This window comes from Podarcis erhardii (assembly GCF_964252035.2).
Source record: "Podarcis erhardii genome assembly, chromosome: 9".
Lineage (NCBI taxonomy): Eukaryota > Metazoa > Chordata > Lepidosauria > Squamata > Lacertidae > Podarcis > Podarcis erhardii.
In genome coordinates, this window is record NC_138512.1 from 77,070,769 (window position 1) to 77,086,093 (window position 15,325).

The 15,325-nt window shown below is 46.9% G+C and overlaps 1 protein-coding gene and 1 long non-coding RNA gene across 3 annotated transcripts in view; one reads left to right on the plus strand and one right to left on the minus strand.

Moving 5' to 3' along the window:
- VPS16 (VPS16 core subunit of CORVET and HOPS complexes) overlaps positions 1-11,408 on the minus strand; it is a 39,087-nt gene extending 27,679 nt beyond the window's left edge. The window contains exons 1-6 of the mRNA XM_081877454.1: positions 11,230-11,408; positions 9,392-9,480; positions 8,299-8,390; positions 6,944-7,072; positions 5,854-5,998; positions 1,967-2,082 (exon numbers count right to left, since the gene is read on the minus strand). Coding sequence (XP_081733580.1) covers positions 1,967-2,082; positions 5,854-5,998; positions 6,944-7,072; positions 8,299-8,390; positions 9,392-9,480; positions 11,230-11,282 — 624 coding nt within the window. The 5' untranslated portion in view covers positions 11,283-11,408. The remainder of the gene's footprint in view (positions 1-1,966; positions 2,083-5,853; positions 5,999-6,943; positions 7,073-8,298; positions 8,391-9,391; positions 9,481-11,229) is intronic.
- LOC309350464 overlaps positions 1-15,325 on the plus strand; it is a 251,288-nt gene that overhangs the window by 227,920 nt on the left and 8,043 nt on the right. The window lies entirely within an intron of this gene.

Sequence of the window (15,325 nt, forward strand, 5' to 3'; positions counted from 1 at the left end):
TTACATTTTAGAGTATTCACTCAAACAACCTTAAAGTATAGTGTCTTCCCTTCTACTCTTTCCATGGTTCATTTTGCATATCATGAATCCCTACATATTTTACACAGACTGAACCATTCAGTATTCCATTATTACATCCATCAAAACTTATTTACACTGTTGAATTTATCTTAATGCTGCCCACGTTTTCAGATAAACACAATTTCCCCCCATATATTCAATAAACATTTTCCAATCTTCTTTAAATGCATGTTCTCCTTGTTTCTCTTATTCTATATGTTAGGTCATCAAGCTGCGCATATTCCACCAGTTTAGGTTGCTGTTCTTCTTTATAATAACAATATAATAATAACAATAATTTATTATTTATACCCCGCCCATCCGGCTGGGTTTCCTCAGCTACTCTGGGCGGCTTCCAACCGAATATTAAAAACAATACAGCATCAGACATTAAAAACTTCCTTAAACAGGGCTGCCTTCAGTTGTCTTTTAAAAGTAAAATAGTTGTTTATTGCCTTGACATCTGCTGGGAGGGTGTTCCACAGGGCAGGTGCCACTACCGAGGAGGCCCTCTGCCTGGTTCCCTGTAACTTGGCTTCTCACAGTGAGGGAACCGCCAGAAGGCCCTCGGCGCTGGACCTCAGTGTCCGGGCTGAACGATGGGGGTGGAGATGCTCCTTCGGGTATACAGGACCTTTGGCCATTTAGGGCTTTCAAGGTCAGCACCAACACTTTGAATTGTGCTCAGGATCTTTAAGGACTGGTGTTACTGTATTTTTCGCTCTATAACACGCACCTGACCATAACACGCACATAGTTTTTAGAGGAGGAAAACAAGGGAAAAAAATATTCTAAACGAAACAGTGGATGTATGATTTTTGTGGTTCATGCTGTGGCCACAGACATGTGATCTGACGGTGAGTTTGGGGTAGCCCAATGCAAAAATCCTGAGGATCCATGTGGATCCGTGCTTTGTAACCACGTTTTAAGTGGGGAGGGAAGGAAAGGCACTCACGGGACAAGGAACACACGTGGAGTGGCAGGAGAAGGATGCTGTTAATAATGCAGAAGAGGGGGCTCTGCTTCTCTCTCTCCTCCCTGGCTTGCTGAAAAACTTTGCTGCTATTTAGCCAGCTGAGTGGGGAGGAGAGTGGGACAGAGAGCCTGCTTGCTTTAAAGGGGCCAACCAGACAGGAGCCGCTTACACTCGTGTAAGCGGCTCCTCTCCTCTCCTGCTTCGCTCCTTTAAAGCAAGCAGGCTCTCTGTCCCTCTCTCCTCCCCACTCAGCGGCTCTTCTCCCGCTTTGCTGTTTCAAAGCGAGCCACGGAGGAGGGAAGGAAGGGGAACCATGGATCCTCTGCTCACGACTGCAGCAGATCCCCCCGCCATCCATAGGCATTCGCTCCATAACATGCACTGACATTTCCCCTTACTTTCTAGGAGGAAAAAAGTGAGTGTTATGGTGCAAAAAATACGGTATATGGTCTCGGCAGCCACTCCCAGTCTCCAGTCTAGCTGCCGCATTCTGCATTAATTGCAGTTTCCGAGTCACCTTCAAAGGTAGCCCCACAGAGAGCGCACTGCTCCACATAGAGCGCAGTAGTCCAAGCATTGGGCTCTCGCTTGATTTCCATTTTGGGGCTAACAAAACATGAGCCATTTCATGCTGTAAATTACTTTTTTGGTAAACTTTTATAGGTTATGTTGTGTGATTTCAGAGGAAAGCCTTGCTGTTTTCCTCTGCTGTTCATTGTAATGGTATTTGTAAAGGCTATGCACAATAAATTGATTGATTGATTGATTGATTGATTGATTGATTAAGGAAGCAGAGCACAGCCATTGTGGCTAGTAGCCACAGATAGCTCTGCGGCAATGCAGCAGGCTACGAATTGGTCCAGCAGGAGCGAATGTCCAGGGGTCTCCCACAAGAGGTGTCCCACCCTGCCCTACATCCCCCTCACTCACCACCAGGGAGCAGGTCGTGTTGTCCAGCAGGTACAGCTCTTGGCCAACGGCAACAAGGAGGACGGTCACTCGCTCTTGGCACAGGACGGCCCAGCAGGAGGGGGGCTTCTGGACACCTGCAAGAGGGACAGGAGGGATGCAGGCAAAAAAAACTTCGGGCAGAGGACACTTTGCACAAAGCTGAGGTTCATAGGCAGCAGCGGATCTGTCTGCTTGGGGCAGGGACTGTATTACAAACGGGAAGCAGGCTGGAGCCCCTATAAACACCAACACTTGGGAAACACTGGCCTGAGAGCGCTCCAGTTGGAGAACAGCCTTTACCAAAGGTGTCATGGGCTTTGCGGACACTCAAACTCAGGATGCAAGGGAGAAAGGAACTAAGAGGAAGGCACGCTTGGCAAACCGTCACCGTGATCAACTCCTGCCTGGAAACCAGTCCCCGCTGTGGAAGGACGTGTGGTTCCAGAATTGGCCTCCACAGTCACTTACGGACTCACTTTTAAAACCGTGTTCATGGAAGACAATCTTACTCGGCTACGAATGATCACCAAAGAAGAAGAAGAATTAATGGGAAGCAGGCTGGAGCCCCTCACTCAGGGGGAAGTTTGCTGCTTGCAGGTGCGTCTGGCAAATACCAGCCAAGCGGCACAGTCCAGGAAGCAGGAGTGGGGAGGCGAGGGATTGTTTCAGGGGAATCGCCAAAGCTTGCATGCAAACAGTCCCAGGCCCAGCCCCCAATGGCATCTGCAGGTAGAGCTGAACACGCAAAGGTTGCAAGTTTGTTCCCCGTACAGGACAGCTGCTTCCCGTCTCCAAGCCCCCCCCCCCCAATATAGTTTTTCATTAAGTTTCCAAAATTTCTCAAATGAGCTTCGGGTTAGATAATTACAACATTGTTTCATGGATTTCCACCTCCACTGTGTTTTTATTCAGCCCCTTTTCTGCTGAATTATATAACAAATACATTATCTTTTACCAAACCCCCCGCCACCCTCTAATAGAGTTAGTTTTATCATTTTACTTCTGCTGCTCGTATTTCGAATTCCGCCCGTGACTTCATCTGGCTACAATGCTGTTTCAGACAGCCCCCCAAAATGCCTCCACTCTTCTATAAAAAGTTTGTCATTTTGGTCTCTTAGTTTTGCCATTTCCGCACAGTCCGATAACTGCTTATTTCTTTCTTTGCTTGCTTATTAAATTTGTATACCGCCGTTCATCTGAAAATCACAGGGCAGTTCACAACACTTTTAAAAGTAATATCTGTAACGTCTCTAAGTATGGATATATTCCTAGATCGCAGGGAGTTGGACTAGATATCCTCAGGCTCCCCTTCCAATCCTACGATTCTAGGATTCTAAGCTGCCTGAAAGTGCTGGAGAGCTGCTGCCAGCCAGTGGAGGCAGCACTAAGCTACATGGACCAGTGGTCTGACTGTTTAAGCTCTTTTTTTAAAATGCCCATCCTCCACCCCTACTTAAGAAGACAAAGTAAATGAAAATAAAAGCTGCACACACAATCTGTTCTATTGGGCATTTAGTGTTTTCATTTTGCATTTCTATGTTGTGAAGCGCCTTGTGGTCTTCAGGTGGAATACAAATTCAATAAATAAATAAATTCATATCCGTGGAAGGATGTGGCAGATCAAAGGATCTACGCAAAGCCTCGGTCTAGAGTTTGGATTTGATATCCCGCCTTTCACTCCCTTTAAGGAGTCTCAAAGCGGCTAACATTCTCCTTTCCCTTCCTCCCCCACAACAAACACTCTGTGAGGTGAGTGGGGCTGAGAGACTTCAAAGAAGTGTGACTAGTCCAAGGTCACCCAGCAGCTGCATGTGGAGGAGCGGGGAATCAAACCCGGTTCACCAGATTACTGAGTCTACCGCTCTTAACCACTACACCACACTGGTGTAGACCTGGTGGCAGAATCCTGAGCGAGACGGGGAGTGGACCCAAACAGCAATTGGAGGCTTAACGTGGCAGATCAAAGGATCTACACAAAGCCTCTGTCTAGACCTGATGGCAGAATCCTGAGACAGACGGGGAGTGGACCTAGACAGCAATTGGAGGCTTAACGTGGCTCAAGAACCGTGAGAAACCCAGAAACTTGGGAGAAGATGGCGACGGCTTAGCAAGCAGGCTTTGGAGTTCCGCAGATAACAGGACTGTAATTAGCGTTGATTGCTACCCAGGGAAGTAATTTCTCATTTTTCTTACTTCTCTACTTTTAAACTTACCAACCTACTGAGATTCTATCAGGACCTTCTTGTCTATGCTATGAGGAACAACTTGGGCAAGTTCTGTGAAGTGTCCTGGGCAGGCCACCAGCTGCTAGCCATTAACTGCCAGCTCCCTTCATACTCTGTTCCTGGCTCTCACCACACAGAGAAGCTCTTAAATTGAACAAACCCAGCACTTTCTATTTTTCTCTCTCTTCTTCGGTTAAGGAAACCTCTCCTTGTTTGCTTTCCACCGTTATACTATGCCTGCTAGTAAACGCTACAGCGACCCAGAGGATGCAGCTGTCTCACCGGTTTCCAAACAATCTACAAAATTTTTAACAGATCTGCTTTCATAGTTCCAACAAAAAACCGGTTTTCTTCCCTTGAAGATGACTGTGAGTGTGGGGAGAATATTCAAGGTGAGAGCGTAGAACTGGATCCAAAAATGGGGCAAGTTGATCCTGTGCCGCTAAAAGAGGAAGGAATAACAAGTAGGGAGAGCACCCAATAGTCTACTAGAGTCTAGAGTATATTGTATTTTAAAATGGGGTTTCAGAGTTTTTAGGGGTTTTTGAATGTCTTATGTAGATTTTCAATTTCATTTTTCTGTATGGGACAATGAAATATGGTCTGAAGCTCAACACCAAAAAAAAACGAAGATCATGGCCACTGGTCCCATCACCTCCTGGCAAATAGAAGGGGAAGAAATGGAGGCAGTGAGAGATTTTACTTTCTTGGGCTCCATGATCACTGCAGATGGTGACAGCAGCCACGAAATTAAAAGACGCCAGCTTCCTGGGAGAAAAGCAATGACAAACCTAGACAGCATCTTAAAAAGTAGAGACATCACCTTGCCAACAAAGGTCCGTATAGTTAAAGCTATGGTTTTCCCAGTAGCAATGTATGGAAGTGAGAGCTGGACCATAAAGAAGGCTGATCGCCGAAGAATTGATGCTTTTGAATTCTGGTGCTGGAGGAGACTCTTGAGAGTTCCATGGACTGCAAGAAGATCAAACTGATCCATTCTGAAGGAAATCAGCCCTGAGTGCTCACTGGAAGGACAGATCCTGAAGCTGAGGCTCCAAGACTTTGGCCACCTCATGAGAAGAGAAGACTCCCTGGAAAAGACCATGATGTTGGGAAAGATGGAGGGCGCAAGGAGAAGGAGACAACAGAGGACGAGATGGCTGGACAGTGTTCTCGAAGCTACCAGCATGAGTTTGACCAAACTGCGGGAGGCAGTGGAAGACAGGAGGGCCTGGCATGCTCTGGTCCAGGGGGTCACGAAGAGTCGGACACGACTAAACAACAACAACATTTGTATTCGTATTAACTCTAATTGCAAGAACGGCTGAGCATATCTTCCAACAAATTAGAGGTATTGCCTCTCAGATAACCCAATGATCCAAAGAGGTCCACAGTTTATCAGTTAATAACAAGCAGGCATTAACAGAACATCATAGTACCAAAGGAAATTGGCGACAACAAGAGCAGACCCCTAAGTGCGATACAGAACGTGCAGAGGCTCTTAAAACAAACTCTAGAAACTTGGGGTGCGATTTTTGCTTTTCAAAACCTTGGGTTTCAGGGAACGCACATGCAGATGTGGAAGAGCGCGTCTGGGGCAGTGCGAGTCGAGGGGCGAAAGTGGGCAGGAGACAGATTTACCTGGCACCTGAGGCAGCCTGCGGAGTTTCAAATCCTCGATGTTGGTGGCTATGGTGAAGCGGTGGGCACCGGTCAGGATAGCCACCCCCGTGCCGTATTCCGTGTGGAACACCTTGGCCTCCAGCACATGGTTCTGAAGCACCTCCTGGGGGTTAGAGAGGAAAGCAAGGAAGCACCGGGCGGGTCAGGTGGTGTAGTGGTTAGAGCAGTGGTTCTCAAAAAACCAGTCCCAGCAGTGTTTGATTTATAACACAGAACACAACTACTTTATAACATGATCGTGCAGAACCCAGAATTGCAGCTTCAGAAGATCATGAATCATTTCCAAAATATCATTATGAACGAGACTCTTACATATATACCTTAGGTATGTCTACAAACTCAATGAAAGGTGCAAGCTGGCTTTACCCAGGTTATCTCATTGATATTCGGTCGAATTTGAGACAAACAAATTCTCATCTCCTCAATCCACACAAAGAAGCCTTTCTCTTTTCTGATATTTCATTGAAAACCCCAGTTCGCGACAATATGTCATAGAGAACTGTGGCAGTATAACCAATGCTCTTGCTCTCATTTTGAAAAGACAATTTTTTAAAAAAATCTTTTTGAAAAAAAGTGATATATTATATTTTCTATACTACACTGAAATGTTTGAATGTTTCTTCAAGCAAAAAGTGAGCCTACAGTTATGAATAACGTCCTATGGAACATTTCTAAGTGTTTTCATTATACAATAAAAACTGGGTGGCTTACAGCACATGTAAAAAAATTGTAAACCATCAAACATTTAAAATTTCCCAATACAGGGCTGCCTTCAGATGTCTTCTAGAAGTCAGATAGTTGCTTATTTCCTTGACATCTGATGGGAGGGCGTTCCACAGGGCGGGCACCACCACCGAGAAGGCCCTCTGCCTGGTTCCCTGCAACCTCACTTCTTGCAATGAGGGAACTGCCAGAAGACCCTCGGCGCTGGACCTCAGTGGACCTCAGAACGATGGGGATGGAGACGCTCCTTCAGGTATACTGGGCCGAAACCCCAGCTCCCAAAAGCCGCCGGTTCCAGTAAACCCTCCTCTCCAAGGTCACTTACGTTGCCCATGCTGAAGCGCCGCTTGAACTCACAAAAGAGGCTGTAGACGAGGACTGAGCCGTCCTCCTGGATGCAAAGGAGGTCCTCACTGGTCGTCCAGCCAAGGTGCACGGCCGGACAGTTCTTCCACTGGAGGGGAGACAAAAGCCCAGGGTTAGAAATTAGCCAGGCACCAGATGCACCTATTTAGCAACCTGACACACTTTGGGATCCGCAGAGTCTTCACAGTTCGCGTGACAGACCTCAGCAACTCAGCATTTTGGCTAATCTACTTTATCTACATATAAACCCACACGGAGCACTGCAACATGGCTCCCTCTCTCTCTAGCATCAGACAGCAAAGACAAAAAGAACAAAGGACAATAATCCCACTTCACGGAACACAGTAACAAACATCCTGTCTTCGTTACTTCCCACTCTGTGGAGTCAAAACATATACCGTCGTGTGAAAGACAACTATCCCATGACTGCAATCACGGAGCGGGAATTCTAACAGTTCTCACAGGAGCCAAGCAGATGCCTGTGGGAAACCAGCAAGCATGATTCGAACACGAGCCCCCTTACTCTCCTGTGGTTTCCAGCAACTGGTATTCAGAAGCATTGCTGTCTCTAACTGTGGAGGCAGCACATAGCCAACCTGGCTAGTAGCCATCAATAGCCCCTCTCCTCCATGGAATTTCCTAATCCTCTTTCAAAGTCATCCAGGTTGGCGGCCACGTCGCGACTCGAACCCAGCCCCCGTCACTGAACCTCTAAAGCCCTCGTTCTCAGCTGAAAAAAAGAGCTCAGTGCACGCAGCACAATTTGACAGCGTTCGTTCAGAGTTTGCCCTTGCTTTCCCCCATCCTCCTCATTTCCCTCTGTTGCCTTTACCACTGCAAGTGTAACCTCCTTGGGGCAGAGAACTGACCTGCCTTCTCCCTCCTTTTTTCATTGTTGCTAATGCAGGGCCGGATTTAGGTTTGATGTGGCCCCAAACTACTGAAGGTAATGGGGCCCTTTATATGTCCAGCTGTCCTTTGTCAACAACAAATTGTCACTGCTTTTGTGTTGAATATATGCTGTATGGTAATTTATGGACCTAATAGGTATCTAACCAGTGTTATGTTAGGGAGCAGGCTGCTTACATCATAGGAGCCTACACAGCACAAAACACTGTTACTGTAAGTAGGTTTTATTTTATTTGTTTTTTATCTTATATTTTGTAAATGTACATCCAGGTTGTTTTTTCCTTTGATTTTTTAGGGGGGCCCCAAGAGAGTGGGGCCCTAAGCTATAGCTTGTTTAGCTTATACGTAAATCTGGCACTGTTACTATGCAGTGCACAGTGACCACTGATAACACAATTCGCTTACCGGAATGCTAGCCAAGAGGACCCCTGAGGAAGTGTAGATTTCCAGAGGTGGCCGGGAACTGGGAGATTTCTCTTTCTTGTTTTTCAGCAAAGCTAAAACAATAGAGGCTTTTTTTAAAATCACAATACAAAACAATGCTGAGAAGTCATGCCCCTGACAATCGCCTCCCATTTTAATTCTTTGTGAGCATTTCTTTAATTATGTCATTACTAGCAGCCTTGTAACAACGGTAGCTCAGAAATTCTAAGAAACCAAAAAACAACAACAAACCAGCGTCGTTTTGAGCCAGTAGTCAAAACCAAAAAAGTTCAGTCTGCCATCTCAATTCAAAATAATTCAAAATTCAGGAACCAGAAGGCAAAAAAATTGGTTACGGTCCAAATAGACAGCCAAAATATAGAGCTATTATTATTATTGCCCATACGTGCCAACTCAACTGCTTAGGATTTACTAGTGGCTATTCTGGCAGCTAGGGACGCGGGTGGTGCTGTGGGTTAAACCACAGAGCCTAGGACTTGCCGATCAGAAGGTTGGTGGTTCGAATCCCCGCGATGGGGTGAACTCCCGATGGGGTGAACTCCCGTCGGTCCCTGCTCCTGCCAACCTAGCAGTTCAAAAGCATGAAGTGCAAGTAGATAAATAGGTACCACTCTGGCAGAAAGGTAAACGGCATTTCCGTGTGCTGCTCTGGTTCGCCAGAAGCGGCTTAGTCATGCTGGCCACATGACCCGGAAGCTGTACACCGGCTCCCTCGAGATGAGCACCGCAACCCCAGAGTCGGTCATGACTGGACCTAATGGTCAGGGGTCCCTTTACCTTTACTCTGGCAGCTAGCGCCAGTGCCAGCCTTCTTTCCTTGCCCTGATTTATTTCGTTCGGGTCCCGCCCTTCCTCCAGGAACCTCAAGGCGTCCTCACAACAGCCCTGTAGGGCAGGCTAGGCAGAGCCAGAGAGAGAGTGACTGCATCATGCAGGCCCTACCCCTTGGCAAATTCCCCGACTGCCCCAGTGAATGAGTCTGGGCTGAGAGAGAAAACCTCCCAGCTGCAAAGGAACAGCTGGCGTGAGAAAGAGGAGCTGGCTCTTGCCGTACCAATGGGGCCTCCGTAGGGCGCGGCAGCGACCAAGCAATCCCGCAGGTCTTCTCTCAGGTTCCAGCCCATGGTGTACAAATCCAGTTTCCTGCAGGAAAAAGAATGTTAGCAGAAAGTTTTGGACGGGGAGAAATGCCAGGTTAAATAAAAGCAGAGCCCCGAAGCATTGGCAAAACCCAGCATTCTGTTCCCAACGCTGGTCAGTTCTGCTTTGGGAAGCCCCCAAGCAGGGCACCGAGGCAGCTGGCCTTCCTAGTCCTTTGCCCCCACCAGGCAAGAGACCCTGAGAGATGGGGAACAGGGAGAGAAGTAGGGACCTGGAGGGATGTGGGGAAGGAGGATGCGGGTGGAAGAGAAGATTATGGAGTCAGCAGAGCAGCTGGGAACCAGGGTGTCCTCTGTTTGAATTTTGCCTCTACCACAAACCCACCTGGCAACCTTAGCTCAGCCCCAGTTCCCCTCCCTGTTTGCAATGTGGGGTTAGCAACAGCAGCCTGCCTTGCAGGTCTGTTGTAAAGGTTACTGGGACAGGGGTTTGTGCAATGGTCTGAACATAGAAAAGTACATAGTTCCTGGGCTCCAATTCCCATCAACCCTGAGTCCATTGGGAGATGGAGTCCAGGAGAATCCCTGACGTTCACCAATGACATCTGTTATATTTAGTGTCAAATGCTGTCCCTAAAATAAAATAATAGTAATAATAAGTGCTTTTTTTCTTAAAAAATGTTTAGGGGTACAGTGGTACCTCGGGTTACATACGCTTCAGGTTACAGACTCCGCTAACCCAGAAATAAAATCTCAGGTTAAGAACTTTGCTTCAGGTTGAGAACAGAAATTGTGCGGCGGCAGCAAGAGGCCGCATTAGCTAAAGTGGTGCTTCAGGTTAAGATCAGTTTCAGGTTAAGAACGGACCTCTGGAACGAATTAAGTACATAACCAGTGGTACCACTGTACTCTCATTTTGACTAAAGAAAATCACCATTTTATAGTTCAAATCAGGAGAAATAAATACAGTAAATGGACAAAAGATTCACAAAATGTTTAGGCGTATGCGTACCCCTGCGTTCCCCCCCCCCCAGAAAAAGCACTGATCATAATAATAACGAACACCTTGCCGCAGAAGGTGCCTAAGCAAAATTATTTGCAATCTATTCCCACAAATACACTGTGCTCAAACCACACCGTGAAGAAGTGTGCATGCACACGAAAGCTTATACCAAGAACAAACTTAGTTGGTCTCTAAGGTGCTACTAAGGACGCGGGTGGCGTTCTGGTCTAAACCACTGAGCCCCTTGGGCTTGCCAATCGGAAGGTCGGCGGTTTGAATCCCCGTGACAGGGTGAGCTCCTGTTGCTGGGTCCCTTCTAAAAGTCACTTGCAATAAGACGAATAAAGTGTTGGATTGTTAAGAATATAAGATTTTATGGACGTGCATGAATACGTATAAAATAATGGAAGCAGGAGGGGGAGTGGAGGGAAGTCAATCAAGATTGATGGTTTCAATTTTTTATTGTGGTGAGTGGTTTTTTGCAGGGTGGGGTTGTTATCACAAAATTAATAAATTGTTTTTATTTATTTTTAAAAGGAAGCTCGTCTGATCAGCTGCAAGCCCCACCCCACCCCCCCTGGGTCCGGCTGGTGCCCTCCCAGTGCAAAATGCTTTGCAGGAGCTGCGCCCCTGCCCCTGCGGAGGGGGTGAGGACCCCCCCCATCAATATAAAGCATTGGGGGTGGGTGGGAGAGGGGTTATCCAGGGAGTGGCAAAATTGGGGAAGGGTCAGAGAGGGGGGAGAGTCTCCTGGGGAGCGCTGGGGAGGCGGGAGGGGCGCCCACTGACCGGTAATAGGCCGCTTCCCCGAGGGGGTCCCAGTTTGCCGTGTAGCAGTCCATGCCTTGCGCCCCTGGACCCAGCAGAGATGCTCTTCTCCCAGGGACGCTTCCGCCCTCAGCGCCCACTCCAGGCAAGCGAACACAGGGAAGCCGAAGCCGCCATTTTGAGCGAGGGCACGGCGCTGCTTCCGGGGCCTGGCTCTCCGCTGCCCTCTAGAGGAGCCTCCGCCGCCTCCGCCCTTCTGTCAATCACTCTGCAAGACACGCCTCTATTAAAGGGCCCGCGTTGAGATCATTCATTCATTTTTATCTCATTTTTATGCTTCTTTTTTTTTTATTTTCTTGGGTGGCAGCGCTAAATATTTGTTATTTGTATTTTTACTTCTTTTTTGGGGGGGGGGAATATTTGTCGCTGCTGCTGCTGTTTCATTTTAAAAACAGAGAGGGTTGCAAAAAGCAGGTGAAGATTTTAGAAAGGTGCAAAAACGGTAAAAGCAGGCGAATTGCAGCTGCCAGAGGAATTGACAAATAACAAAATTCCGGGTAAAGAATATCCGCATTATCTGATTGCCCAAGTACAGTTCCTGGTTTGTCGCCTTGAAAACGACAGCTCTGTTGCATATGTAATAAACGAGTGCCAAATCATATTTGCTGTCAGAAATATCTGGAGGTTCTAGTCCTTGTCAAGATGTCAAATTGTGCATATGAGATCACTTCTGAGCAGGCATGCAGAACAGGACGGAGGTGCAAATAAATAACTCCCCGCTGCCTCTGGCTCTCATTTGCAGTGCAACAGCCAGAACAGGTTGTGCAGTTATAATTTAGCTTATGGTATCCATCATCTCTGACCATTACCATATTTATTTATTGCATTGCTATCCCACTTTTTCCTCTGAGTTCAAGGTGGCTCACAGGACCACTTTATTGTTACAACAACCGTGCAAGGCAGGTTAGGCTAAGAGGCCCAAGTGCCTGACTCAAGATTCATGGTTGACATAGGACTAGTAACTAGCCGAAATCCAGCATCGTCTGAGCTCTGTGAGTGCAGCTTTCTTCGGATTGAAGTGCAGAGTGTTGGAGGACCAGGACATTCGCAGGGAAACCAAAATGCTTGTTTAAAAAGCTATTGTACTACCAACCTTACTGTATGCTTGTGAAACATGGACCACTTATAAACCCCATCTCCAACTCCTTGAAAACAGTTTGTCCAAAAATTTTTACACATCACTTGGGAAGACAGGCGAACTAATGCCAGTGTACCGGAAGAAGCAAAGATCACCAGTGTAGAAGCTATGATTCTTCAACATCAACTTCATTGGACTGGTCATGTTGTGCGGATGCCTGATTATCATCTTTCAATAGATTTTCTCTTTCTGGTACTTCCAAGTTCAGCATGGTGCACAACCCAAAAACACACAAGCTGAAGCATCTGTAACCTGAGGTACCACTGTATTTTGAATTTGGTATGTATGGGGGTGTCAAAATCTTTTAAGTGCTTGTTGTTCTTTAGTCGTTTAGTCGTGTCCAACTCTTCATGACCCCCTGGACCAGAGCACGCCGGGCACTTCTGTCTTCCCCTGCCTCCCGCAGTTTGGTCAGACTCATGCTTGTAGCTTCGAGAACACTGTCCAACCATCTCATCCTCTGTCGTCCCCTTCTTGTGCCCTCCATCTTCCCCAACATCAGGGTCTTTTCCAGGGAGTCTTCTCTTCTCACGAGGTGGCCAAAGTTTTGCAGCTTCAGCTTCACGATCTGTCCTTCCAGTGAGCACTCAGGGCTGATTTCCTTCAGAATGGATACTTTTTATCTTCTTGCAGTCCATGGGACTCTCAAGAATCTCCTCCAGCACCATAATTCAAAAGCATCAATTCTTCGGCGATCAGCCTTCTTTATGGTCCAGATCTCACTTCCATACATCACTACTGGGAAAACCATAGCTTTAACTATACAAACCTTTGTTGGCAAGGTGATGTCTCTACTTCTCAAGATGCTGTCTAGGCCTGTCATTGCCCTTCTCCCAAGAAGCAGGCGTCTTTTAATTTCGTGGCTGCTGTCACCATCTGCAGTGATCATGGAGCCCAAGAAAGTAAAATCTCTCACTGCCTCCATTTCTTCCCCTTCTATTTGCCAGAAGGTGATGGGCCCAGTGGCCATGATCTTCGTTTTTTTGATGTTGAGCTTCAGACCATATTTTGTGTTCTCCTCTTTCACCCTCATTAAAAGGTTCTTTAATTCCTCCTCACTTTCTGCCATCAAGGTTGTGTCATCTGCATATCTGAGGTTGTTGATATTTCTTCCGGCAATCTTAATTCCGGCTTGGGATTCAGCCAGCCCAGCCTTTTGCATGATGAATTCTGCATATAAGTTAAATAAGAAGGGAGACAATATACAGCCTTGTCGTACTCCTTTCCCAATTTTGAACCAATCAGTTGTTCCAAATCCAGTTCTAACTGTAGCTTCTTGTCCCACATAGAGATTTCTCAGGCGACAGATGAGGTGATCAGGCACTCCCATTTCTTTACGAACTTGCCATAGTTTGCTGTGGTCGACACAGTCAAAGGCTTTTGCATAGTCAATGAAGCAGAAGTAGATGTCTTTCTGCAACTCTCTAGCTTTCTCCATAATCCAGCGCATGTTTGCAATTTGGTCTCTGGTTCCTCTGCCCCTTCGAAATCCAGCTTGCACTTCTGGGAGTTCTCGGTCCACATACTGCTTGAGCCTTCCTTGTAGAATTTTAAGCATAACCTTGCTAGCGTGTGAAATGAGTGCAATTGTGCGGTAGTTGGAGCATTCTTTGGCACTGCCCTTCTTTGGGATTGGGATGTAGACTGACCTCTTAATCCAGACCTGGTGAGAAGGCTAAAAAGCTGCCCTTTCATGCTGGTTGGGTGACTCTGGGCCACTGGACAGAGGGACCATGCAGCAGGAATAGTAAGTGTATTTGACTACCACTACCACCATCCCCAGACCACTAGACCTCTGCTAAAAAATATGCAGGCCCCCTCCAGTTCCAATGTACATGTCTTTTCCAACCTAGAATCATAGAATCATAGAATCTTAGAGTTGGAAGAGACCACAAGGGCCATCGAGTCCAACCCCCTGCCAAGCAGGAAACACCATCAGAGCACTCCTGACATATGGTCGTCAAGCCTCTGCTTAAAGACCTCCAAAGAAGGAGACTCCACCACACTCCTTGGCAGCAAATTCCACTGTCAAACAGCTCTTACTGTCAGGAAGTTCTTCCTAATGTTTAGGTGGAATCTTCTTTCTTGTAGTTTGGAACCATTGCTCCGTGTCCGCTTCTCTGGAGCAGCAGAAAACAACCTTTCTCCCTCCTCTATGTGACATCCTTTTATATATTTGAACATGGCTATCATATCACCCCTTAACCTCCTCTTCTCCAGGCTAAACATGCCCAGCTCCCTTAGCCGTTCCTCATAAGGCATCGTTTCCAGGCCTTTGACCATTTTGGTTGCCCTCCTCTGGACACGTTCCAGTTTGTCAGTGTCCTTCTTGAACTGTGGTGCCCAGAACTGGACACAGTACTCCAGGTGAGGTCTGACCAGAGCAGAATATAGTGGCACTATTACTTCCCTTGATCTAGATGTATACTCCTATTGATGCAGCCCAGAATTGCATTGGCTTTTTTAGCTGCCGCATCACACTGTTGGCTCATGTCAAGCTTGTGGTCAACCAAGACTCCTAGATCCTTTTCACATGTACTGCTCTCAAGCCAGGTGTCACCCATCTTGTATTTGTGCCTCTCATTTTTTTTGCCCAAGTGCAATACTTTACATTTCTCCCTGTTAAAATTCATCTTGTTTGTTTTGGCCCAGTTCTCTAATCTGTCAAGGTCATTTTGAAGTGTGATCCTGTCCTCTGGGGTGTTAGCCACCCCTCCCAGTTTGGTGTCATCTGCACATTTGATCAGGATGCCCTTGAGTCCATCATCCAAGTCGTTGATAAAGATGTTGAATAAGACCGGGCCCAACACAGAACCCTGTGGCACCCCACTAGTCACTCTTCTACGTCTCTTTGTTGCCGATTTTAACCTCTACGTCTCTTTGTTGCCGATTTTATCTTTGCTCAGCTGGGACTTTGCA